The 26507-nt window shown below is 38.4% G+C and overlaps 1 protein-coding gene across 2 annotated transcripts in view; it reads left to right on the top strand.

Moving 5' to 3' along the window:
- astn2 (astrotactin 2) overlaps nucleotides 1-26507 on the top strand; it is a 299114-nt gene that overhangs the window by 109488 nt on the left and 163119 nt on the right. For both annotated transcript variants that reach the window (XM_080304251.1, XM_026173680.2), the window contains exon 5: nucleotides 24557-24664. In XM_080304251.1, the coding sequence (XP_080160377.1) occupies nucleotides 24557-24664 (108 nt within the window). The remainder of the gene's footprint in view (nucleotides 1-24556; nucleotides 24665-26507) is intronic.

The raw sequence follows: 26507 nt of genomic DNA on the forward strand, positions 1-26507 counted from the left end.
CATGCAAAATCAGTGACCACATTGATAATGTGTACCATTCATTTCAATGGTCAAAAGTCATAACACACATCAGCAGAAATAGCAGAATTTTTTAAAGTTTAAACATAGCATTTCTGCTAAAACTTAGTATTTATACTAAATAATATTTTTTTCATGCCAAATCATAGCATTTGTGCTGGAACACAGAAAGTTCCACCAAATCATACAATTTGTACTAAAACATTATTTATGATTTAGCAGAAACATTGGGACTTGGTAGAAATACTATGAATTACATGAAATACTTTGACTTAGCAGAAGTACTACAATCTAGGAAAAAAGTACTAAAGCATAGCAGAAATTCTATCATTGAGCAGAATTACTAGGATTTAGAAGAAATACTAAGATTTGGCACAAACACTGATGTGGCTCAAGAACCTTTTTTGTGCAGTTATACTATGATTTGGAAGAAATACTATACTTTGGCACAAATACTATGATTTGGAAGAAATACTATGTTTTAGCACAAATACTATGATTTGGCTCAAATACTATAACTATCCTCGGTCAGAAGGAGAGGCTGACATCCAGGGATTAGATTACCACAGGTGGAGTTTATTGCGGTCAGATGGATGGTACAGGGAGGTATGGCATACAGTAGGAGGATGTGGAGAGGTGATATGGTGTGGTTTCTATGATTAAGAACAGGGTATGCATTACAACATGCATACAGATTAAAGATTAAGAAAACTGGTAACAAATTCCTCCACTACAAATCAGTCTGATGCCACTTTTTACAGGGTTCCCGTTTACTAAGGCACTACCCAAAAGGCGCCACAAGAGGGCACTCCAACACAAGAGATGACCTATTTACACTGATGCACTTAGTAAACAGCCCCTACTTAGCCACTACATAATACAGTGATATTACAGTATACAAATTCACACGAATACTATGATTTGGCAGAAATACTATGACTGAGTAGTAATACTATAACATAACAGATTTCCTAAAAAAAACTATTAAATTGCAGTAATTCTATGACTTGGCAGAGATACTACGTTTTAGCACAAATACTATAACAACGCAGAAATACTATGACTTAGTAGTAATACTATAACATAACAGTTCAATGTTCTTGCACAAATACCACAATATGGCAGAAATACTATGTTTTAGCACAAATACTGTGATTTGGTATAAATACTATGATTTGGCACACATACTATATTCCGCAGATACACTATAACATAACAGATATGCTACAACTTAGTAGTAATACTATAACATAACAGAATTATTATTTGGGCACAAATACCACGATTTGGCAAAAATACTATGATTGGGTACAAATGCTATGATTTGGCAATAATACTGCATTTTAACACAACTACTGAGATTTAATTGAAATACTATGATTTAGAAGAAATACTATTACTCCATACAAATACGATACTTTGGGACAAATACTATGTTTTGGTTCTAATACTATGATGTGCAACAAATACTATGATTTGGCACAAGTACTATGATTTAGTACAAATACTATGATTTGGCAGAAATACTATGACTTAGTAGTAATACTATAACATAACAGATTTCCTAAAAAAAAACTATGAAATTGCATTAATTCTATGACTTGGCAGAGATACTACGTTTTAGCACAAATACTATAACAACGCAGAAATACTATGACTTAGTAGTAATACTATAACATAACAGTTCAATGTTCTTGCACAAATACCACAATATGGCAGAAATACTATGTTTTAGCAAAAATACTGTGATTTGGTGTAAATACTACGATTTGGCACACATACTATATTCTGCAGATACACTATAACATAACAGATATTCTACGACTTAGTAGTAATACTATAACATAACAGAATTATTAATTGGGCACAAATACCACGATTTGGCAAAAATACTATGATTGGGTACAAATACTATGATTTGGCAATAATACTGCATTTTAACACAACTACTGAGATTTGATTGAAATACTATGATTTAGAAGAAATACTATTACTCCATACAAATACGATGCTTTGGGACAAATACTATGTTTTGGTTCCAATACTATGATGTGCAACAAATACTATGATTTGGCACAAGTACTATGATTTAGTACAAATACTATGATTTGGCAGAAATACTATGCCTTAGTAGTAATTCTATAACATAAGAGATATACTATGGTTTTGCAGACATACTATGTTTTTTCACAAATACCATGATTTGGAACAAATGCTATGATTTAGCAGAAATACTAAGATTGGGTACAAATACTATGATTTGGCAATAATACTGCGTTTTAACAACAACTACTGAGATTTGATTGAAATACTATGACTTAGAAGAAATACTATGACTCTATACAAATACGATGCTTTGGCACAAATACTATGATTTGGCAGAAATACTATGACTTAGTAGTAATACTATAACATAACAGTTCAATGTTCTTGCACAAATACCACAATATGGCAGAAATACTATGTTTTACCACAAATACTGTGATTTGGTATAAATACTGCGATTTGGCACACATACTATGATTTGGCAGAAATACTATGCCTTAGTAGTAATACTATAACATAAGAGATATACTATGGTTTTGCAGACATACTATGTTTTTGCACAAATACCATGATTTGGCACAAATGCTATGATTTAGCAGAAATACTTTGATTGGGTATAAATACTATGATTTGGCACAAGTACTATGATTTAGTACAAATACTATGATTTGGCAGGAATACTCTGATTTAGCAGAAGTACTATCTTTTGGTAGAAATTCCTGCTAAAAGGTACTATTTCTGCGTTTTAGCAGAAATACTGTAATTTGGCATAAATACTATAATTTGGGATAAATACTATGATTTTGCACATATAATATATTCAGCACATATATTATAAAATAACAGAAATATTTGGCCCCAAAACCATGATTTTGCACAAATACCATGATTTTGCAAAAATACTATGAATTAGCAGAAATACTATGATTTAGCAGAAGTACTAAGATGTAGTAGAAGTACTTTGCTTTAGCAGAAATACTATGATTGAGGAGTAATACCTAAACATAGGAGAAATATTGATACACAGACACACATACACAGAGAGTAAAGGGAACAGGAGCTGTGGAGAGTCTGGGCTTGGTATATGAAGGTCAGTTAAATTAGCTGCACCTGCTGTAGTCAGCCCTTACACACACAGACACAGAGAGAGGTGTGAGTTTTCTTCAGTGTATTTCTGACATTCAGGATTCCCCTCGAACAAATGGCCATAATTTCCTAACCGTAGAGGCTAGAACGGTCATTCAGGCATCGTTTTATTCAGAAGAGATGGGGGAATCTTCAGGTCTTCATAATTCAGAGATAAAACATAAATTATTAAAGATATATGACTTGTAATACACTGTAACTGAGTAGAGGCGAAGCAAAAACTGCCTTGACTTGCGCTCAAACAACCTTTGGTAACTCAAAATCTATATGGAGCATCAAAATCATTCTTTCACCGTAAGAAACAGCAGGCTTTGGTGAACAGTCATGGAAATTTTCAGGGCTCTGTGGAAATCCATCAAAAAGATATGACGAGAGAAAAAAGTGGTTCATTTCCAGAGATTGAAATCTGATGAAATCTGAGCGAGGGACAAATTTCCTACCCTCAAACAAGTCCAACTCATTTCAGAACGGTAATAGGTGAGAAAGAAATTCTTGAATTGTGAGCGTCAGGAGTGTCTGAACATATACGGGGACAAGCCTCATGTCTTAACTTCGCTTCGTTAAGGAGATATGACAATTTGAAAATGCCTCTCATTAGAGAAATCCAGCGGTGATTTTGAACAAACTCTCCATTGAGTTTATATGGAGAGTTTTCTGACTTTGTGTTACTCTGAGGAGATTTGCAAAAAATCTATAAGTCCCACAACAATGATAGTGACATTTTCTGAAAGCCAGCAAAAATACCTACGTTTTGATGTATAATGTGTGGGGCTTGAGTGGAAATTGAGCGAGTAGCAAGAAGTTGTTTGGACATGAAGAGAAAATTCAAACAGTTTCACTGTCCCCTCTGAGTTAATTGCATAGCAACCATAGCAACGCATGTATTTTCTGAAAAATCACAATTTTGCAACTGAAAACTCAAAGAGGGATAAGATTAAAACGGTAGAAGATCTGAAAAAGCTGAATCATACAGGAATAGCCAAATCATTTGAGAACATTTTAAAGTTTGAATGAAGTTTCTAGGTGAAAGTATGAGGCAGTAGTTAAGTTTCAAAGACAAGAAAGTTTTAGCAGAATTGTGGAAGTTTCCCATTCATTTCAATGGGACAAATTAAAGGAAAAAAGTGTAATATTTTAAAAAGTATAATAGTAATAAACACCAAAAGTCATAGCCGGCATTAGCAGAAAGAGCAGAACAGTTTAGAGTTTGAACGGTGAAAATAGCACAAAAATTGTGGAAGTAGATCCACGGCAAAAAGTGTACGGAAACACCCGGAATAATAAAGAATAAAGAGAAACAGGAACTCAATAGTGTGGATGCCTATTAAGGCATCCACACAATTACACAAATGGAGATCATAGGTGTTGAAACCACAGGCAGAGGTGGTAATAGTATAAGACATTCTGCACTCAAGTTGAAGTTCTGATACTTGTGTTAAAAAATACTCTAAATGGGTCAACGTCTTTACTCAAGTGAAAGTGAAGAAGCACCAGTTCTGAAATGGAATTGGTGTAAAAGTAACAACTCTTCCAGGAGCTATTTTTTGTACACTGCCAACAGAACCGCCGCTGTCATATCAATAGGCTTTATTTCAAAATTCTAATTCTAATTAATTCACACAGCTTAAACATCTGTTATGTAGAACGGAAGCAGAGAAAAACAAATGGAATATAAAATAACATGAAGAAAAGTTCTTCTATTTGCTTTTGCCTACATGAGTGACTTTACCTCCACACCTACCCAGGAATATTAATAGTCAAGGGTCAAAAGTGTGATTTGACAGGTTGGTTGTACAGTGGTCGTTTATTGCAGGAGTTACGTTCTAAAAATAACCTGTAATAGGTGAAATCCGCGAAGTAGCCAACTTTATTTTTTTGTAATTATTATAGATGTTTTAAGGCTGTGAAACCCCTCACTACACACTTTACACACTTTTCTCAGAGAGAGGCGGTTGCCTTTGACGGTATAAAACATTTCGTTGACATTGTTGTGATAGTTGAGGAGAAAACTTACAAACATACAGTACAGCACTTCAGAGTCACACTGCTAGCGATTGAAGATTTAGGTAAATTTGACAAGCTGAACGTGCTCTGTACCGTATAGGAGACACGGCGTGAGATTGATTGACAATGGTCTACAGCCAATCAGGATGCAGAACACAATCCGCTGTATGTATGTACGTAAAACCAAAACAAACAAAAAAGAACATGCAAAATTGCACACAAAAAACAGCAAGACCGCAAAAGGTGAACCCCGTTATAGCGAGGGACCACTGTACTGTAGTAATGTGGGGAAAAGAGTCACTTTAAAAAAATCAGTCATTTCTACAAAAAAAGAATTTCTATGGTTGTGATTTTAAGCTTCAGTATGAGCTTCATGTAGAAGCTGCAGATGACCTTTGCTGCTGCCTCACTGAGATTCATTTTTCTTTGTGGATTTAGCAAACTTAATTCAGTAAGATATAAGCTACTTTTACATGAGCTACCATGGCTGATTTCCAAGCCACTGACACCATAAAGCTAGTATGTAGGTAGAATTCAGTGAGTGAATGTAATCAGCACTGTTAGCTTAAATGTAATTGTCTGCTCCCTTTGATGGAACCTAACATTGACCTTGAACACCACAGCCATTCACCACCAGTCCACGTACAGTGATCAACATCACTGTTAACTTCACCACAGTCAACTCTAAATGTCTATTCTAAAATGACTGTCTAAAAATAATCTCTCTTTTTCCTCTCCTGTCATCTCCTTCCTACATCCCTGAGTGGTTATCACTCATTCTTTTCTCTCCCTGGGAAATAAAGCAACCGTGTACCTCTAGTTAGCTGAAACACTGTATGACAAACTGCGCAGAAACAGTTTGTGTGTCTGTGATTTGTTGAGTAGTTAGAAATGCTACATTTGAAATCACCTGCCACTTTAAAAATGCTACTTCCTTTTTGCTCATTCCCCTTCTGTTGCTTTGACGAAAGTGTTGCAACCAACCAAACACTGGCCACAGTTCATCATTAAGCCCTGAGTGTAGTGCTATAAATGACGCTTAAATTATATTTTTTGCCTATTTCAGTTTGCTCTGTGTGATAAGCACCAATAATGGATACACCAATAGGATTGTTATTGTTATTGTTCCACTCATTTAGGTTCAAACCAGTTTGAGGTGCACAGTGACATGAAAAAAAAATCCAACTCAATTCACATGCATTAAACCTAAAGTAACAAGCCTATTTTCAAAATATCAGGAGTAGAAAGTGGAGATATTTGTCTTAAAATGTGTGCAGTTAAATTCAAAGTTGACAGAAAAATAAATACTAAAGTACAAATCTGAAATTCTACTTATGTATAGTAAAAAGTATTTGTTACTGTACATAAGTAGAATTTGTTACATAGCAGTAACTGTTTCATATCAGTAACTTTGTTACTTCCCACCTCTAAACAGCTTCACTTTCTTACTCGCCTGCTTATTTTAGGATTGCTTTAAATCGGTATGTCATCAGGCCACATCATGAAATTATTGAAGATGCATTACTCCTGTATGTACCGGCTCACTCCTGGTGGCCGATTGGCGGGGCTGGGCGCCTGTGGCCCGGCTGGGCTCCTTCCGGGGGGTGGGATGCCCTCTGGCCTCTGGGCCTGAAGCTCGGTCCTCTCTGGCACAGCTGTCTGCCGGCAGAACCCGCGGGCACGCCACTGCAACCCCCTCTGGCCTCTGCTCCGTAGCTGCGGGGTAACCTTTCGTTTGGGGCTCTACTCAGCTCTTCCCAGGAGGGTGGCACGGTCCCCCCCCCCCCCTCGGGTCCTTGTACTCTGGGGCCTCTGGATATCTGGGGCCTGGATCTCCTCCATACCTGCTTCATACCCTGGTGGACGGGGCTATGGCTCCCCACACTCCCTAGCAGATCGTTACATGGAGAAACCTTTGGAATACAAGCATGCTGATCCACACAGGTATGCACACAGGTGTGCACACAGGTGTACACACGGGTGTTCACAGACGCGGACTACACCTTTCTTGGCTGCTGCCTCAAAGCACATTGTACGCTGTCTATCTTGCGTGCTGCACAATATCGTTTAATATTTAGTATCTACTGTTATCTACTGCTAGCTAGTTTATTGTGATGGTGCTGTTTTTTTATTATGTTGCTCTTTGTTGTTTGCTTTCTCTTCTGTTTTTTTTTCTCCATACAGGGGCCCGTTCTTCGTACGTCGCTTACTACATCCAAGATCAAATGACACATCCAAGATCAAATCATCGCGCTAACCGTGAGCTCGCTAATCCGGTTCCCCGAACACACTTGCTGTTGACGATTACTACAGCTGGACGCAGGAATGTGACATCACTGGGCGTCGTAAAAGGGGCTACGCATCGATAGTAGAAACATTGATCGGCAACCCGCTGATTGGTCGGCGAAAATGTCGAAGGGGCGTGCTCGGTATTTTCCGGCAGCAGAGCAAGAACTCTTGAGTGAGGGATTTCAGGAGTTTCAGAGTTTAATTAAAACGCAAGAGAACACTGCAAAGGCTGCAAAAGCAAGGAGAGAGGGCTGGCAGAAAGTTGCTGACAAATCAAACTCGTAGGTAATTTAATAATAATAATAATAATGGATTGGATTTATATAGCGCTTTCCAAGGCACCCAAAGCGCTTTACGATACCACTATTCATTCACTCCCACATTCACACACTGGTGGAGGCAGCTACGGTTGTAGCCAGGCTGCCATATCGCGCCATCGGCCCCTCTGGCCAACACCAGTAGGCGGTAGGGTAGATCTATCATATGACACTATATTGTCCAATATCATATGGCATTATATTATATTATAATATGTTATATTATATCCCCTTTCACATTAGAGCCACAACAGGACCCACAAGAACATGGGAACAAGTAAAAGTGGAATACAGGAGTATTCTACAGAATGGTAATATTTATCTCTTAGATTGCTTTGCGTCTCTTGGCAAGGTAATACTGGCCTGTAATACTCTGTTAGTTTGTTCATAACAGCAACCAAGAAAAGGGCAGAGGAGAAAAAGACAGGTGGTGGTCCTGCACCCCCTCGTCAACAAGTTGGTTAAGTAAATAATACCCTCACGGGAAAATCGATATCTCTCTATGAGCACACTGTCGCGCTGAGCTAAAGGATCCTGTCTATCCCGCAATATACGCTGAATTCTGAGGACTCTCCTTATCAATCTTGCACCTTCCGCAATGGGCTGCTCGCGTATACGGACAGGACATGGCTGCGACAGGCTTCCCAAATCCACCTTCGCTTTTATAGCCGTGGTCTCTCATCTTGATTACACGAAGTAATTTACAATTACTACTCTGAAATATGAATTACATCTGTAATAATCACATACATGTAATAGAATGTTAATAGTACATTTCCCTTTTTTAGGAAATGACCTGTATGTATCTGTGTGAAATCAATAAATGGATCAGGTGCTGCATTGTCTTTAGTTACATTGATAATATTTATTTATGGTGAAACAGTGGTGGAATATCGCTGTTGCTTTCGTATAAATGAAGCGGACATACCTGCGTGGCCGCGATCTAATCCTGTTTACATAAAGTGAACCTGCTCCCGAGCAGGTTTACGCTTACGGCTCTGTTGCTATGACAGCAAGTCCCGGATGAGCTTCGGGGAACCGACTGATCCAGGATCACGCGAAATCGTCAACAATCTAATCCGGCTAACCTACTTAGCGAGGTACGAAGAACGGGCCCCAGGTGATCCAGCTGTTTTGTTTGTTTTTTTTCCTTCTTCCCCCCTTTCTCACCGTCTCTTCTCCCCTTTGGTTTTCTTTCTCTCCCTCTCTTTCTTTCATTCTTTCTTCCTGTCCTATCCCCCAGTCATGTCTGTCCCGTTTGTAGCAACCGAAAATAAAATTAATTCATAATTATAATAAAGGTCAATCAAATGGACCAATATGGCAAGGCCACGATGATCCACTTGGTAAAATAAATCCGCTTGGCATCTTTCTTGGCCTTAAGACAACAATTCTGATGGCTAAAGATCCAAACGGGACAAAAAAAAAAGAAAAAAAAAGAAAAAAAAAGAAAAGAAAGAAGATGCATTACTCTTATTGAAGATGCATTACTATTACTTATTGTGAGTCATAAAGGAAGTTTTTTTGTTGTTGTTTTTTTACGTAACTAAATATAACTAAAGTAGCTAAATTGCTTGAAGAGATCAGCAAAATCACAAACATATAAAATACTGTGCAAATGTCTTGAGCCACCCCTCCTTTCTTTATATTTTCCTTGTATTTTTACTTCCAAGGAAACACATTTTTTTAAAGTGACCTTGAGCAGAGGGTCTCTCCGCTTTCTGGAAGTCTTTCATTTTAGGTGCCCGGTGCCTGACTGTTTTCAGAGAAATGTGAATCTACTATCTACAGCAGATGAGCAGCATCTAAAAGTCATATCATTAAGAAATAGGACAAAAATACGGTGAAGATCTGACACAGGACTTGGATCTGGCCCATCGGTTGATCCATATACTGTTTGCTGAAGCCTCATCATAAATGGTCTCATTTGAAGAATGGCAGTCAAGACCCATTCTTAAAGAAGGGAAATGGAGAAAAGCTGACTGAAGTCCTAAAGCAAATGACATATGTTTTCAATTTCTAATTAAAAAAATCTGAATAAAATTGCCCTTACCTTACAGAAGTATAAAACTGTGCTTTATATCCAGGTTACCAACTAAGAGCACTGGATTCTGGATCAGCTGTATGCTAAGTTTTAACTTATTATAAAAGTGTTAATTCTATCAGGGATGATTATAAAGACAACAAGGGGTATCCTAGGATAGCTACAGTGGCAAGCCAATAATGTTTTAACCTTAATGGCTGTGCTCTGCACTGTGTTGCCAGTAACAGATGAGGAATCGGAATACAGCAAGCTGCCAAGGGCCTTCATCTAAAATTACTCAGCCCACAGCCCCAGCTCAAATCCCATCTCACCTTTTCCATAATAACACCTCTAAATTCCCTGACTGGTCTCCTTACAAATTACCGTTTGTTTATTAGCTTTAAATTGGCTGGTATGCTCTTGATGCTGGTTAGATACAATTAAAAAATATATAGAGATGAGTGCACAAACACTGAACCGTTTGTGTGCAAGAGCCAAGTGGTACATTGTTAAGCCTCCCACCCTTTCAAGTCCTTTCTCTCCATTTTATCAGGTAGCAACTCATAAATTTAGGCTGTAAAATGTGTCAGTGGCACTTATAATGCAATGCCCTCTGTAATAACTTATCAGCAGGCCTGGTTTTTTTTTTGTGTGTGTAATTGGATTGCGTGTGTGTGTGTGTTTGTGCAGTTCTTAGAGGTACAACCACCAGCAGCAGAGTGGAGCAGTATTGATTGGGAATATTTTGAATGTGCTAACAGAACAGTGGGAGAATGAGAGATACAAGAAAAATGAATGAGAGAAGCATCATCCCACCATCACTTTACCTGTGGGCATCCTTTACCAACATACAGTTTCTCCTTAAAAATAGACAGACTGGGACCGAAACCAAACAGTTTAAATCATAGATTGTACCATCTGGATTCCCTCCTATCTCTCTGATTTTCTAATTTATATAACTGAATCTCTTTTGCTTGGTGCTGTGTAGCTGGATGGAACACCTCAGGCCTTTCTTCCTGATCCTTAAACAATGAAGAACGGTCAGTTTTTTTAAATGAATGCAACCTATATCAAACTTGCAAGGGATTTCTATAATTGCTATAAACTATAATGTTTTTATCCTCTTGCATACATGTTTCTTTAAGTCTTTTCTTGTGAAACTAAATCAAATGACTGCAACTTCTTACATTTGCGTTTGCCTTTTGCATTATAAATGGCAGATTTACATACTTTCCCTTTTGTATGAATGTGGATGCCAGTTTATATTGAGTTTGAGCTGAAAATATTTAGTTTGCTGGTCTTACACAGTCTAACTGCTGAATACAGCTGTGTTTTAATGTGATTGCCAGTTGTTGAGCCATGTGGGGACTGGTTCTTCTGTCAGCTCAGCTTACTCACAGGCACACTTCTTGTGCACAGAGCATCAATATCTTATCCTACCTACAGAAAAGTGCAGTGTGTACTTTACAGTACACACATAAGCAGTAAGTCAGGTCAATTTGTCTTGCTCCCAAAGTCACGGGAATCTAACTGAAGCCAAATGCATCATACGATTGCAAAGTATAAATTAGAGTATTTGTTTACACACCTGTCACCATTCATCCTAGCTATTGTAAATCAGCTACAGTGCTGACATCTGTTTATTCCCCTCTCACTTCTTCTTTTCTTTTGCTTTTAAACTAACACTGACAAGTGTACCCTGACCTATTAAAGGTCACTTTTCTCACAACTGGTGCTCCCTCACATTGAAAGAGTGAAGGACTGTCTTTATTGATCTGTGTCTGTATAACGGTATTCTAGAAAAGCAACACTTAACCTTATATTGTCAGTTAGGATTGCTACATGATATAGTATACTGTTATTACATTTTAAAGCTACCCTGTAAACATACAGAGCAGGTACATGCATCTATGTTGACGAAAATTTTCAAGTGGAAGAATATTTTAAAGTCATTGTTTGGCTACTCAGCTAATGAGTTAGATTCCATACACTGTTCTCTTCAGCTTTCTTTGCACTGTCGTAGCTTTCTTGTAGTTTATGACCAGACAGACCCAGTAAATCCTTTACCTATTTTTCCTCTTCTTTCCGGAAGCAACAACAACTCCTTTTGGGTTTGCAACAGCAAATCATCTTTGTCTATCTCACCCTATTGACAGCATCCTCATCTGTCACACCAACTGTCTGCACACATAAATCTTCTCTGTGATCTTCCTGTTTTCCTCCTCCCTGGCACCTCCATATCCAACAACCTTTGTCCGATATACCCACACTAACCCTCATCTGCATGAGTTCAGACCATTTCAACCTTGCCTCCCTAACTTTTTCTCCAAACTACTCAAGTTGCGCTTTCCTTCTAATATATTCATTTCTAATCTTGTGCATTCTGGTCACTCCCAGTGAAAATCTTAACATCCTTAACTCTGCCGTCTCCAGTTTGGCCTCTAGTCTTTTTGTTAGTACCACCATCTGAACCGCTGAATTGAACAGTCACGTCATCTCCATTCACTCCAATGAATCTTTTTGTCTTTTACAGCAATGGCAGATCATAGAGCCTCCCAATAGTTCTGGAAGTTAGTAACATACACTAGATGTGCCATAGAGATATATCCAAACAGCTGGAGGAGAGGAGGGAGCGTGAGACCGAACATTTGGAGAGACTAATGGAGGGAGTGGAGGAACTATAGCTGAACTTAAATGAGAGTCACATTTTGCCTTAAACTTTTCATTTTGTTGAACCTCAGTGGCCAGCATGGACCTTTCTTCATCATGGCTAATTCTGAGTCTGTCTACTAAACATTTTAAAAGTACATGCACACATTTTATTCCTTTCACCACCAACACCGGTGGCTTGCAAGTATGCTTGAACTGCAGCTGAACTTTAGCCAGAATATATTGAAATGTGTCTTTGTCTATTTTATTAAATATTCTTCTTTTTACTTTTGATTTTTACAGCTGTTAGATTGCTATATTCTTTATTTATTTACAAAGAAGTAGAGCAGGGCGATATGGCCAAAAATATTTATCACGATATATATTTGAAAATTTGCGATAACGATATAACTGACGATATAATTGATGCAAGACAAAATACAACTCCACAACATTACTAGTGCAAAAAGACAACCTTCCTTTTATTTTCACTTAAACAAGAAGCTGGTTTTTATGTACATTAAAGCTATATAAAAATTTAACAGTGCGAATACAAATTCCTTGCTGAAAGTTTAACCAAAAGGCATTTCCAGTAGAAATGGGCTGACATATCCTGAGCATAACCATGTATAATATCCACTGAAGTTAAAAAGAGGTGCTTTGCAACATTAAACAGCAGTGTGCAGTACGTATTTTTCGGACCATAAGGTGCACGGGATTATAAGGCACATTAAGCGAAACAAAGCAGTCAGATAAATCAAACTTTATTAAACTCATTCTTCTTGCTTCCTCCACTTCTGTACCATTGATTCATTAATGTTGAATTCTCTGGCAGCTGCTCTATTCCCATGTTGTTGCAGTATATTAATGACTAACCTCGTATTGTGGATGGATTATCTCAGTTGTTATGGATTATCTCAGTTGTTCTCCTGACTGAAGTTTGGTCCGTTTACAGCATCCTGCCATGCGATTGCATTTGTCTCTAACTATCAGGCACGTTAACTTTTATAAGTGGAAAAGTGTTAGTGTTCGTCCTCCAGCTTCACTGTTTATGTCATGCTAACATAGCTGTGTCGCTAGCGATCACGTAGCACATCATTATATACCAGCTAGCCCAACTTCAGTAACCCTACAAACGTCACTGCTGTTTAGTTTCCCGTCTTCATTTATGTTGGAAGTGATAGCAGAGCTGTACGTTTGAATTTATTCAGAAATCTCTCAGTCAGAACATGCAATATCATGCTTAGGTAACTAGCGAAACTAGCGAGCTAACTTCCGCTAGCTTCCTGCTAACTTCTAACTCCGTTAAATGTAATAAATTTTGTTTTCATGGATGCCTGGAAGTTAAACTTCATAGTTACACCTGGTAAAGCAGCAATGCTGATCGTTTTATTAAAGATGAAAGAATTTAGACAGTTTTTAAACTCTCAGTGATGCTGCAGTGTTCGTTTGACCTGAAGGTGCGGAGTTTAGGACCCAGATTACTCCCAGATTTAAGAGCATCTTAGTCCGACAAATACGACAATAACGACGGCCGCTTGCATGTTCTGCAAAAAAAATGTGCTTTGTCGTGTATCTGACGGACAAACGCCAAACCAGTTCCACATCACTGAAGTTGCACCATTTTTACAAACCAATTCTGGTTCATTTGTTTCACTCAACAATCGGCCATGTGCGTATGAAAACAAAGGCACTGCGCATGCGCGTTTTACTCCCATTCTATCGCGATATTTCATTTTCCTATCGTTGCCTAACATTATACCGGTATTACCGTGAACGGTATAATATGGCCCAGCCCTACAAAGAAGCATACTTTTAATTTGATTCAACTGCACAAACGCATTGCTTGTAGACCTAATAGATATGTTTTCCTTGCTTCCATTTCATTCCATAGTAGTTCCATTTTGTCTGAAAAAAAATTCAAAATTTATTATTTTACTTCTATTATTCATAATTACAGCAACACACTGTATTATTGCAATCAAAAGGCAAAGTCTAAGTATCAAATAAACATAAATAGTCCCCTGCTGAGTAGTCACATGTGTTTTTTAATTATTTACACCTATTAGTAATGCTGATATGTTAATTTAAACTTAATCAGCTATATCACCTACATTATAATAATCAAATGGGGTTTTTGTTTCATTTTACTTGTTTTTTCAGCTGCATGCAATTTTATTTTTTCTTTCCTGAAAAATTCCTCAGAAATAGTTCTTTGATAATAAAGGTTGCCAACCCCTAGTGTAGTACATCTAGTTATTTGCCTAGCATTTAGGCTCTGTTGTCTTCTCATGATAAAAGTTTCATTGCTTTCATCCACTATTAGTTCAAGCACTCTAGAAAATCAGACTCCGCCCACAAATGATGGTCTTCTTCTACTTAGCTGTAGATTTTTTTGACATAACCGCATAGACTCTTTTAGTAATTAAGTAGCTATTACAACTGCCAGTTGAAGATCTAAATTAATGCACTGTAGGTCTTGTTATTCTAATTGGGTTTTTATGGTCCGCTTAATGGGTATTTTGTCACACTGGATGCATGGAGGTTTCACTGTGGTCATTTGGTGGTCTTTGAGGTCCTCCCTCTGAGACATCCCAGGCACATGGAAGGTTGGGGAGGTTTCCTGGTATGGTTGTTTGGTGCAGTTTTGTGTGGGGTTAGGTGTCTTTGTTATGTGTAGTCCTACTTCAGACTTTTCTCAAATGCAAGATATACTGTAGGGTGGAGAGGTCCTAAATACCATTCCCTCAAAAAGTGTATTACTGCAAATTGGAAAAATAGTTTTCTTTACCTGGTGCTTGTGCCAAAGGTTAACCAAATGCAAAGGACACTGAAAAAGTCTGTAAGTAAAGAATCCTGGTAATGTCAGGAGTACTGCAGTTTAGTTCAGTCTTATTGCTTCCTTAATCTTTCACTTTCATTTCCAGAAGCAGAAATGTGTCACTATTTTTGCTAGTGTGGAAGTCTTTTATTCTCTTGTATTGTTTAGTGTATCGTAGCATTCTTCCAGGGTGTGATGTGCCATCGTCCCTTGAAGAAGATTATTAGCTTTTACTGTTCAGATTGAACTCATCACCTCACCTCCCTGCTTTCCAGTATCTGCTCATCTCACTAATCATTCTCACTCCAGGACTGTCTGTTCTCTATAAAACCACTGTGCACGCGCGCACATGTGAGTGTGCTCTTTGCTAATCACACTGTCTCCCTTATTCTCCCTTTTCCCTTTAAACCTTCTTAACACCAAATCACCTCACTTCAGCGTATAAATGTGGTACCTAACTTTCTTTTTCTCTCACAGTTGTTTTGTTTATGGCTACTGTTTCTTTCTTTTCTTTGTTTATCTACTAGTCTTATTTTTATTCTCTGCCTGACCTTTTTCTGTAAACTTTCTCTGCCAGGAATATATTTTTCTTATTATCATGTATAAATTAACATTTTAATGAAAACGAATCACTGTTTCAACTCTCTTAATCTCACACATTTTTATTAAATTTCCTACGCACTTACCTAAAGATATATATATGTATTAGTGTGTGTGTGTGTCTTTGTGAAGAAACGATAAGGAATAATACTTTGAAAAAGTATTGTATTCTTTCAAAGTCTTGAAAAAAAGGGAAAATGAATGTTTGATACTGATATTTGGTGATTTAAAAATCTGACTTTTAGACATAAAAAATATAAACAGCCTTCCCAACATTTGTCATGTGAAGTTACGTCCCGAGTCTTTGCTAAAATGATATGACAGTGCAGTTTAAAAATAACCTTGTTTTTTTGTCACAACAAGTTGTGGATTACTCATTTACCATCAGCCCTGGCCCAGCTTGGATCAGCTGATAGTTCTGTTTCTGGCGTTCCAAACACATGTTGCCAAGAAGGGAGCTGCAGAATGCCCTCGAGTGTAGAAACTATGCAATGTGAAAACTCATACCATTGTCGAAGGGTGTTTCTGTCATGGATGAGAATTTTCCAGACTAAAAAAGCGGATTGAAACAGAACAAGTCAAATTCAAAGCAGGCTGCAATCTGATTGAACGTGGGTTTTTGTGATGGAGAGTGGGAGGGCAGGTGAGAATCAAGACAGAGCAATTTACCAGCGAGGAGCAGGTGTTTGTGTTGACATGACTAATCTTATCTGGCTGTGAACTGAAAGTTCCATGAGGTAAAGCAGGTAGTTTTCACAGACAGGATGACTGAGTCCTTGAACAAGACACTAAGGAGGACACAGAAGCACAGTAAACAATGATCCAGCAGAATGATTCATGAGCTAGCACAAAAGTGCACAGCTGACTCTAAATACTGTACGTAGACTTAGATGAGTGGATGGCTTGCGGGTGTGCAGGAGCAAGCTCGGGAAACATTGATAAGAGAGGTGCCGAGCTGTGAACTGATCACCACCTGGTGCTGAGTTGGATAAAGTGGCAGGTAAAGATGCTGGACAGACCTGGTGTACCCAAGCATATAGTTAGGCAGCACTGATCCACAAAATCTTAAATTCCCCCTCAAACAGAGCTTTGATTACGTTCCAAGGAAGACTTGGCACATTGAGTCCAACTGGACCATTTTCTATGTTCTATCTGTTTTACCTGTCATGCATGTATTTCTGTAACCAGATGGTGGACACCAGAGGTGAAGAGAGCTCTCAGGCTCCCTTTATGAACCTGTGGGACTCTTGAGATGCTGAGAAGTACCGGCAGCCCAAATGTTGTTTAGCTCTGGCAGTGGCTAATGCAAAAACGTAGGAGTTTAGTGACACCATGGAACAAGGACAAGGATGACGACTTGCCTCGCTCTGGGGGTCATGTCACTGATATAGTAAACACATGCTCAGTGTCAAGGCCCCTGGGGTGCATGAAAATTGCCTAAGGTTCTGGCTGTCCTGACTGACACATTGCTGCAACATAGCATGGACACTGGTGTGGTATCTCTGGATAGCGATTAGGGTTGTGGTTTCCCTGTTTAAGAGTTAAGGGGATTGGAGGGTGGGGACTGGGGGATCACATTCCTCGGCCATTCTGGGAATGTCTATGGCAGGGTACTGGAGAGGAGAGTTCAACCATTAGTTTAACCTCGGATTCAGTAGGGAGTTTTTGTCCTGGTTGTTGAACACTGGACCAGCTCTTCATCTTCTCAAGGATACAGTGGGGCAAAAAAGTATTTAGTCAGCCACCGATTGTGCAAGTTCCCCCACCTAAAATGATGACAGAGGTCAGTAATTTGCACCAGAGGTACACTTCAACTGTGAGAGACAGAATGTGAAAAAAAAATCCATGAATCCACATGGTAGGATTTGTAAAGAATTTATTCGTAAATCAGGGTGGAAAATAAGTATTTGGTCAATAACAAAAATACAACTCAATACTTTGTAACATAACCTTTGTTGGCAATAACAGAGGTCAAACGTTTACTATAGGTCTTTACCAGGTTTGCACACACAGTAGCTGGTATTTTGGCCCATTCCTCCATGCAGATCTTCTCGAGAGCAGTGATGTTTTGGGGCTGTCGCCGAGCAACACGGACTTTCAACTCCCGCCACAGATTTTCTATGGGGTTGAGGTCTGGAGACTGGCTAGGCCACTCCAGGACTTTCAAATGCTTCTTACGGAGCCACTCCTTTGTTGCCCGGGCGGTGTGTTTTGGATCATTGTCATGTTGGAAGACCCAGCCTCGTTTCATCTTCAGAGTTCTCACTGATGGAAGGAGGTTTTGGCTCAAAATCTCACGATACATGGCCCCATTCATTCTGTCCTTAACACGGATCAGGCGTCCTGTCCCCTTGGCAGAAAAACAGCCCCATAGCATGATGTTTCCACCCCCATGCTTCACAGTAGGTATGGTGTTCTTGGGATGCAACTCAGTATTCTTCTTCCTCCAAACACGACGAGTTGAGTTTATACCAAAAAGTTCTACTTTGGTTTCATCTGACCACATGACATTCTCCCAATCCTCTGCTGTATCATCCATGTGCTCTCTGGCAAACTTCAGACGGGCCTGGACATGCACTGGCTTCAGCAGCGGAACACGTCTGGCACTGCGGGATTTGATTCCCTGCCGTTGTAGTGTGTTACTGATGGTGACCTTTGTTACTTTGGTCCCAGCTCGCTGCAGGTCATTCACCACATCCCCCCGTGTGGTTCTGGGATCTTTGCTCACCGTTCTCATGATCATTTTGACCCCACGGGATGAGATCTTGCGTGGAGCCCCAGATCGAGGGAGATTATCAGTGGTCTTGTATGTCTTCCTTTTTCTGATGATTGCTCCCACAGTTGATTTTTTCACACCAAGCTGCTTGCCTATTGTAGATTCACTCTTCCCAGTCTGGTGCAGGTCTACAATACTTTTCCTGGTGTCCTTCGAAAGCTCTTTGGTCTTGGCCATGGCAGAGTTTGGAGTCTGACTGTTTGAGGCTGTGGACAGGTGTCTTTTATACAGATGATGAGTTCAAACAGGTGCCATTCATACAGGTAACGAGTGGGGGACAGAAAAGCTTCTTACAGAAGACGTTACAGGTCTGTGAGAGCCAGAGATTTTCCTTGTTTGAGGTGACCAAATACTTATTTTCCACCCTAATTTACGAATAAATTCTTTACAAATCCTACCATGTGGATTCATGGATTTTTTTTTCACATTCTGTCTCTCACAGTTGAAGTGTACCTCTGGTGCAAATTACTGACCTCTGTCATCATTTTAGGTGGGGGAACTTGCACAATCGGTGGCTGACTAAATACTTTTTTGCCCCACTGTATTTGAGGGTATGTGGGACTTGCACATCCAGTTTGTGTTTTGTATAGTTGGATAAGGGATGCAATCCATGTCCCTCGGGTTATTCTGTGGAAGGTGCTTTGAAGTACGGGGTGTCTGGCCAGAAGTTATGGGCCATTTGGTTCCTGTAGAACTGTAACATTAGCTTGGTTCATTGCGGCAGTAAGTCATACTCACTCATGGTGGGTGTTGAACTCTGGCAGGACAGATGGACAGACAATCAGATGGATGAATGGATAAGTAGATGGATGGCACTAATTTGCAAAGATCTGTTTGTAAACTTGCACAAGGCACAGGTACAATTCAGTTATATCTGGCGTCTTTAACTAATTTCTTTGTATGCACATGTATTACTTGTGCTTTTATAAATTTCTTGGACCTTTGTTGTTTCTTTTTTATTAGAAAATTTAGAAGTTAAAATTTTTATAAGCTTTCTGTGAAGGGCAACTGCTAAAATAATAATTTAATTGTCCAGTAATTTAAATGGGAACTGATGTGTTTAGTTTTACTGTGCCTGTGACAATAAAACTTTTTAAACTTGACCTTAATACATAAAAAATTGGCCAAAAAAACGTCTTGTTGAGAGTAAAATTAGTGTGCTATTTGTGTGCTCTTTTTTTTTTTATAGCAAAACAGATGGAGGGAAAACAGATCATGCCAACTGAGGATGTGACAAAGAGAGGCGTCGGAAATTATGTAATGGACTTGGGGACTGTGAAATGGGTGGTAAAAGTAAGATTGGTCTACCCGAGTAATTGAAATTTGTTGTACAGTCATGCTGGAGTTTAGTTACAGTGCCGGGTGCTGACGTTTTTATGGGACTTGATTTTGAAGGCATTACCGCTGAGGGAGAGAAAAGCAAGATGAAAACAGGAAAAAGTGAACTGACAAAAGAAGAAGTGTAGTGGAAAAGGAGGAGAAGCTGTGAAATAGAAAATGCCAAGGGCCAGATTTTCAAAGACTTGTGCACCTTGTTTCAGACATATTGTTGTGTGTGTTATTTATCAAATCTGTGCCTTAGCCTGGAAGCACTATTTAACTGTCATTTGGATTGCACACGTACTTTGCCTGTCAGCACACCTTTTTGCGATCAGTGCAATGTCACTGCATCCTTAATGGTATGAATAGCTATTTCAGTTTAAACCATGAAAATCCATATTAACTGAGGGAAAAATTGATATTTCACTTTAAATACTAAGCTCAATAAAATGTATGCATGTCTGAACCTCTTAACAGTTTGTATTTATGAAATAATGAAGAAGGTTTTGACGGGCAAACAGAACCTGCTCCGCTTTCTTTTAAAATTCCACTGATAGCAGACAAAAGGTGCAAAGGAATTATACTTCACAAAGGGTCGGGTTAAAAGGGCAATAAATGAAAGCACTATCTGACCACTTTATAATACCAAACAAAGAGAGTTCAGAGAGTTCAGAGAGTTGTGACTGTGCAGTTATTAAACTTGAAATTCATTTTGATGTTCACTGAGCTGCTAATGCAGTGTGAAAATCCTTGTCTCTTGATTATTCGTTTACATTTTAGTGACAGTCCCTTTGTAACCAGTATTTCCTTTTATCCACTGATTTTGCTTCTTTCTATCTGTTTTTCATCACAGTTGTGTGTATTTCTCCCAGTTTCAAAAAACTGTATAAACCTCACATGAATAACAGTGAAATTGCAGTCCTAATCTTTTTTTTTGCCATTAATGAACATTGCTAAGTCAGATCTACTATAGGGAACACTAATAGAGGATAATTTGAAACTCCAAGTCCCATCCCAATCTGACAGAAATTACAAGTAAAGATTCTGAACCAGTATGGTGCAAACTGGTTCTGTAAAGGGTCCATTATTAATCAAACAGTCAATTTGATAGATTTCACAGTGTGAGGCAATTGATATTTTTATGAAGAAGCACTTTTTTCCTTTTTTCAAAGTTACTCAACGTCCAAATCAAATCTGAAAACTGCAGGAAGCACATTCATTCTTCTAGTGATTACTTCAAGTGGCATTCAAAGTTGAGATGGGAACAGCAGGAGATTAGTGGAGACCTGAAGCACCTTTACATAATCTGAACTTTCTTTCTAACTAAAGGACACTGAGACATTTTTGACCCTGTTTGCCTTCACTGAATGACTCATTTAATGGGACATAAATGACAAAGTGCCAAAGCAGCTTTCATAGCAATAACGGTATAGGGCATTGCAGAGCCCAGGCTATGTCCTGATAGGAAAAAAAAACAAAAAAACAATAACCGGGAATGTTTTCCGTATCTTCTTGAAAGGCCAGCACTTTCTTCACCTTTCTAATATATATTGCCCTTTTTAACCATTCAACCAAGAAGGCACGCATTTTATGACCCCAGAGAGCTCAAAGATGGGACATTATGGTACCACCTATAAAAAGGAGCAATGATTTAAGCAAAGCAGGGCAGGAAGCCGCTGTCCTGCTATGCTCAGCATATTACCTCAAGACGGTCTTTACATTGAACTCCACGTGGAAAAAGAAAGAAGAAACACTCACCTTAAAATTGTGAGGGTGGATAGGACAAAGATAAGTAGAGGGGCAAAATTAAAACACAGACTCTCTTTTATTCTGCACCTGTTTTTATAATGCATTCAATCCACACCACTACATTATCCTCATTTCTTCAAAGACTATGACTTGTGGTAAGTTGATATACTTAAATACGTTAGAAAAAAACATGGCGACAATGGTTCTACTGTAGAAACTTGTACTTTACGACTTGAGCCTACAATGCATTTAGATTGAAGAACTTATGCAAGTAACACCAGTGTTTGATTAGTATTAATAAATTTAATACTAATAAACAGGACATCACTGTGTTAAAACTTACCTTTAAAGGCATTACATCCACCACAATGACACATCAACATTTCTAGTCATGAGTCAGATGCATTTTTAAAATTTGGTTGTGACTGGGACACATCTTTAAAGATTCTCCTTTATCACTGGAACAAGGTCTCTAATCTTTTATTTGCATCTCCAATAAATTTCAAATGGAAACCAAGTCATATTAAAATGTAATTAGTGTAGTGGGCAAAAAGATTCATGCATTTAATAAATGCACTAACAGAAGAGATTATATATTAAAATTTGACTTGCTTTAACCTAAGGCCCAGGAGACATACACAGGTTTTAAATAATATGCATAAATATTGCATAGAGACAGTATGTGTTGCTACTTTTCAATAAATTACACTTGTTCCTCATTAGGTGTAACAGAAAAGACCTACCTGAAATACAGTACACTCCCTGTCTTTTCTTCCTCTACCACCTTTTTGGGCATGTTCTAAGACTATGCATAAATCCAGAACCAATTTTACAGCACATTGCCCTGGCTTCACCCTCCAAACAGCACCAGACTTATACTCGAATTCCAACTCAACTCTAGACTTGTTTAAGTGCATGAGACCAAAAGAATGATTACAGTTTTCAGTGTATGCTTTCTACACAGACTTGATAGACCTTTTAATCATGTCTAAATCTTTTATGATGCACGAAAATGTTCATGAGCTGTAACATAATGTTAATGAAGTGAATGAAGGAGTCTATTTCACCTGACATTGCTCAGCACTTGCCTTGAAATTCTGACTGTGTCCAATGAACAAGGAAGAAAGGATTTTTTTTAATCTACCTTATTGTAATAAGGACTTAATGACATCTATAAAAAATACTAGATTTCAAGATGATAAACAGTGTTAGATCTGTATACTTTCTTATGAGTTGCTCCTGCGCCTATTTTTTTTCTCTTTATTTGCCTGTGGTGGGTGGTGTCTACTTTGTTTTTCACTATGAAGAGTTCACCATATCTTCATAATAGTGTTAGTTTATTATCTTACTTATTTTTGCTCGCTTTTGCTTACTTTACTCTCTGAAAAAAAAAACTTACCGTCCTCCAGCTTAGTCTTAACACAATGTGACATCCCTAAATTGAGAGCATCCAAGCCCCTGATCAATTTCCTTAGCCATCAATTTTTCAGAATAACCAAGCTTTTGTACTTTATACACTGACACTTAAATTGTGACTGGAATGAATCCAATTAATTTTGTATATATATTTTGCGGTCACTTTTGTAAGGGACGTACAAGCGAGCTGTCATTTGACTTGATTTATGCGAAATGATCAATTTGTCACCATATGCTGGCCAAGAACTATTTTACTCTAAGTACCCCCTTCATCCACGTTGCACTGCATTTTCTTAATGATATACCAGGAATGAAACAATTATGAATGCTTGAATATGACTTAAAAGTCATATTCCTGTGGGGATAAAGCTTTTGTCTCTTGCAGAAAAGTAAATGCTTTTGTCATTGTGTCATTATCAGCTGTCCTCATGTATCATAAAAATAAGTGTATTGACATAATGCACTTATCCTAATTTTGTTCTTTGTCTTTGTTTTAACTCGTAGTCATCGAGTGAAACGTTTTTTCTTAGATGTGTATTTATGGTCATCACAAGCATTGATTTTCACTCTGTCCTTTATTCTTTTTCTACTCCAGGAGATTAGGAAGTGTAATCACTGTGATCCTCTGGGTAATACAAGCAAAACATATGTATAACCATGAGGAAATCTGGATCTTATTAGCATAAGATCGTTTTTATGACTAAACCTAAATGATACATGAAAGAATGTGCGTGGTACAATAATAAAGATATTTAACATAAACCGTCTACTGGACATTTTTTAATCTGGTTTGAGACTGTAGTTTGAAGCCATTTACAGATATTTTATGTTATGTTATCCTTCAGTGGTTTTACACTTTGCAAATCCCTGACTGTTATCACTGTGTGTCAGCCCTCGTGTGTGTGTGTGTGTGTGTGTGCGCGCGCGCGTGTGCGTGCGTGCGTGTGCGTGCGTGTGTGTATTTTGATGTTGCAGTGCCAAAACAGTAATAAACAAAGCCTCTTAACTCACAGCCCTGCTCTTGCTGTCACTCTAACTCAGAGTCAGACATGCAAATATGCACACACTTTACCTAATATGATTAGAAAATTGAGCTCCAAAGTCTTTTTAACACTTGACAACTCACCAACAGATCAAACCACGAGTGGCAGCAAAGGTGGTAAGAAGTGGAAATTTGATTAGTTAAAAATCTGTGTACTGTTGTGTCCATATTGTAAAAATATATTATGTCCTGCTCTATATACACAACACCCAAAGGTTGAATAACTGCTTGTACCCCGACTGCATTATATTTTCTATATCTGAAAAACAAACAATCAACTGAATTATGATTCTAATTAGATTTATTTTTGCCTTTGTTTGTGTTTACATTTCACCACCAGAGGCTGGAGGTGTGTTTGGTCCTCAAGGGGAATCGGGATCAGAGCCTGAAGATGACAACCAAATGAAGTTTTACACAGAGCAGCACAGAGGACGAAGGCGCAGCAAAGGTGGGAAGAAACTCAGGTGTATTATAATAAATGTCGTACATTTTTTACACATTAACTTACTCAGCAGGAGACCCTCTTAGCCACTGCGCGCTGCTGAGAAGACATTAAAGTCAAAAGGGAGTATAATACAAAAACAAATGAACGCCAGCCTTATCCCATTTGAATATAAGAGGGAATGATGGGAGAGAACATTAAAGCTGAGTCAAATGAGGCTAGTCATTTCCGGAATTGTCAGCATAGCTGGAAGTAGGAAGGGGTCATGTATGTTCCCAGTGGGGCTGGGAGTGCTGTTCCACAGCTCAATGACATTCAAAGCAGACATATGAGCTGATGTCAATGGGAGTTTTGTGATGACCTAAGCTGAGTCACATAACTTGAATGCATGATTTTCAACTTCCTCTCCCATAGTGATATGTGATAGTGAAGAGTTTGGATTTGTGTGTATATGAATTACATAGTCTGTGTATATCTATAAAGTAGCTGACAAAAATGATGAAAATCATGATGTTTTTAAACCCTATGTCTGCAGTTCACCTAAACAACACTAGGTCAAGAGGACAATAAATCACACACCACTTTATAATCTTATTAATTTGGTTGTAAGCCCTCTGGTGTGGGAATAGGATCTAAAAGCAATTAGAAAAGCAATTTAGTTGCTTTTCCAATTGCGATTTCTATTAGAAGTATAAAAGAGAGGAAATGTACGATTTGAAAACAAATATAACTTCTTAACTCTATAGAACTGCAGATATATAATTCATCTAAAAGCGGATTCTCCAATTAAATGTCTCTATTTTTCTGTACATTGGAGACAGCAGCTGGGTAGATTTCAGATATCAAGCATGTGCATATGGTCTTAGATAATTGCAACGTTTTTCGGAATGAAGGACAAGAACGAATTGAACGAATTGAATGAACCTACCCCTGTAATTGGCTCTGTAGCCTTCTGTCACTTCATTTCCTACCATTACATTTCCTGTTTACATACATTTAAACACAGAATGGTCCAGTGTGAACATGCAATTAACCACAACTGTTCTGAAAATGGTTAATTGCCTGTGAGTGTAAATGCCCTAGAACAGGCGTCTTTACTTTAACTGACATCTTGGTCTGACAGATTTTATTATCAAGTCTTTGTGGCCTTACAGCTTGGAGGAAAATAAAATCCATGGCCATGACCTGTGTTAAAGTTACAGCCTGTATAAAAAGGTAGCTCTTTCATTAGATGATGGACAGAGGGGAGGCGAATGAGAGTAAACATAAAGAGTTTAGTGCACTCCTTGTATTTGTGCATTCAGTTAAAATTTACATGTGACTTTATGCGTGTGTTTGAGCACAGAAAGGATGCTTGGTTTGTGACCATAATGTAAGTGTTTGCCATCGTGAGTGCGCATGCTTTTGTCTACTCAGTAAGCTTTTATAGTAATTGAGGGAACCCTTCACAAGCCCAGTGACACCACCCGCACCCCACTGACATTAGCTGCTCAGCCACTATTTCTGTAGACAACCATTGTTTCTATCCCTTCACAAAGCCATCACAGTGAGTAAGACGTGCAAGTCGGTGTGGGTCAATCCATTACCCTAACTTTGTCTCCTTGTTTGGCCTTGAGCTGCATTTCACTACCTCCGAGCTTCTGTCAAGATTAAAGTGCCTTTCCACAGGGGAATACTGGTGAAACTTTCTTTTCTATGATATTGTTTTATTTTGTTTTATTTGTTTTATTTCAGTCTGTTTGACCATTTGAACACTGCGAATGTGATCAGTCAAACGTTATATGGGGAAAGCTGAAATTGGCATTCACAGAACAATTGTACACGGCTGTGTTTTTCAGTGGTACTAAAT

This window comes from Astatotilapia calliptera, chromosome 7 (assembly GCF_964374335.1).
Source record: "Astatotilapia calliptera chromosome 7, fAstCal68.1, whole genome shotgun sequence".
Lineage (NCBI taxonomy): Eukaryota > Metazoa > Chordata > Actinopteri > Cichliformes > Cichlidae > Astatotilapia > Astatotilapia calliptera.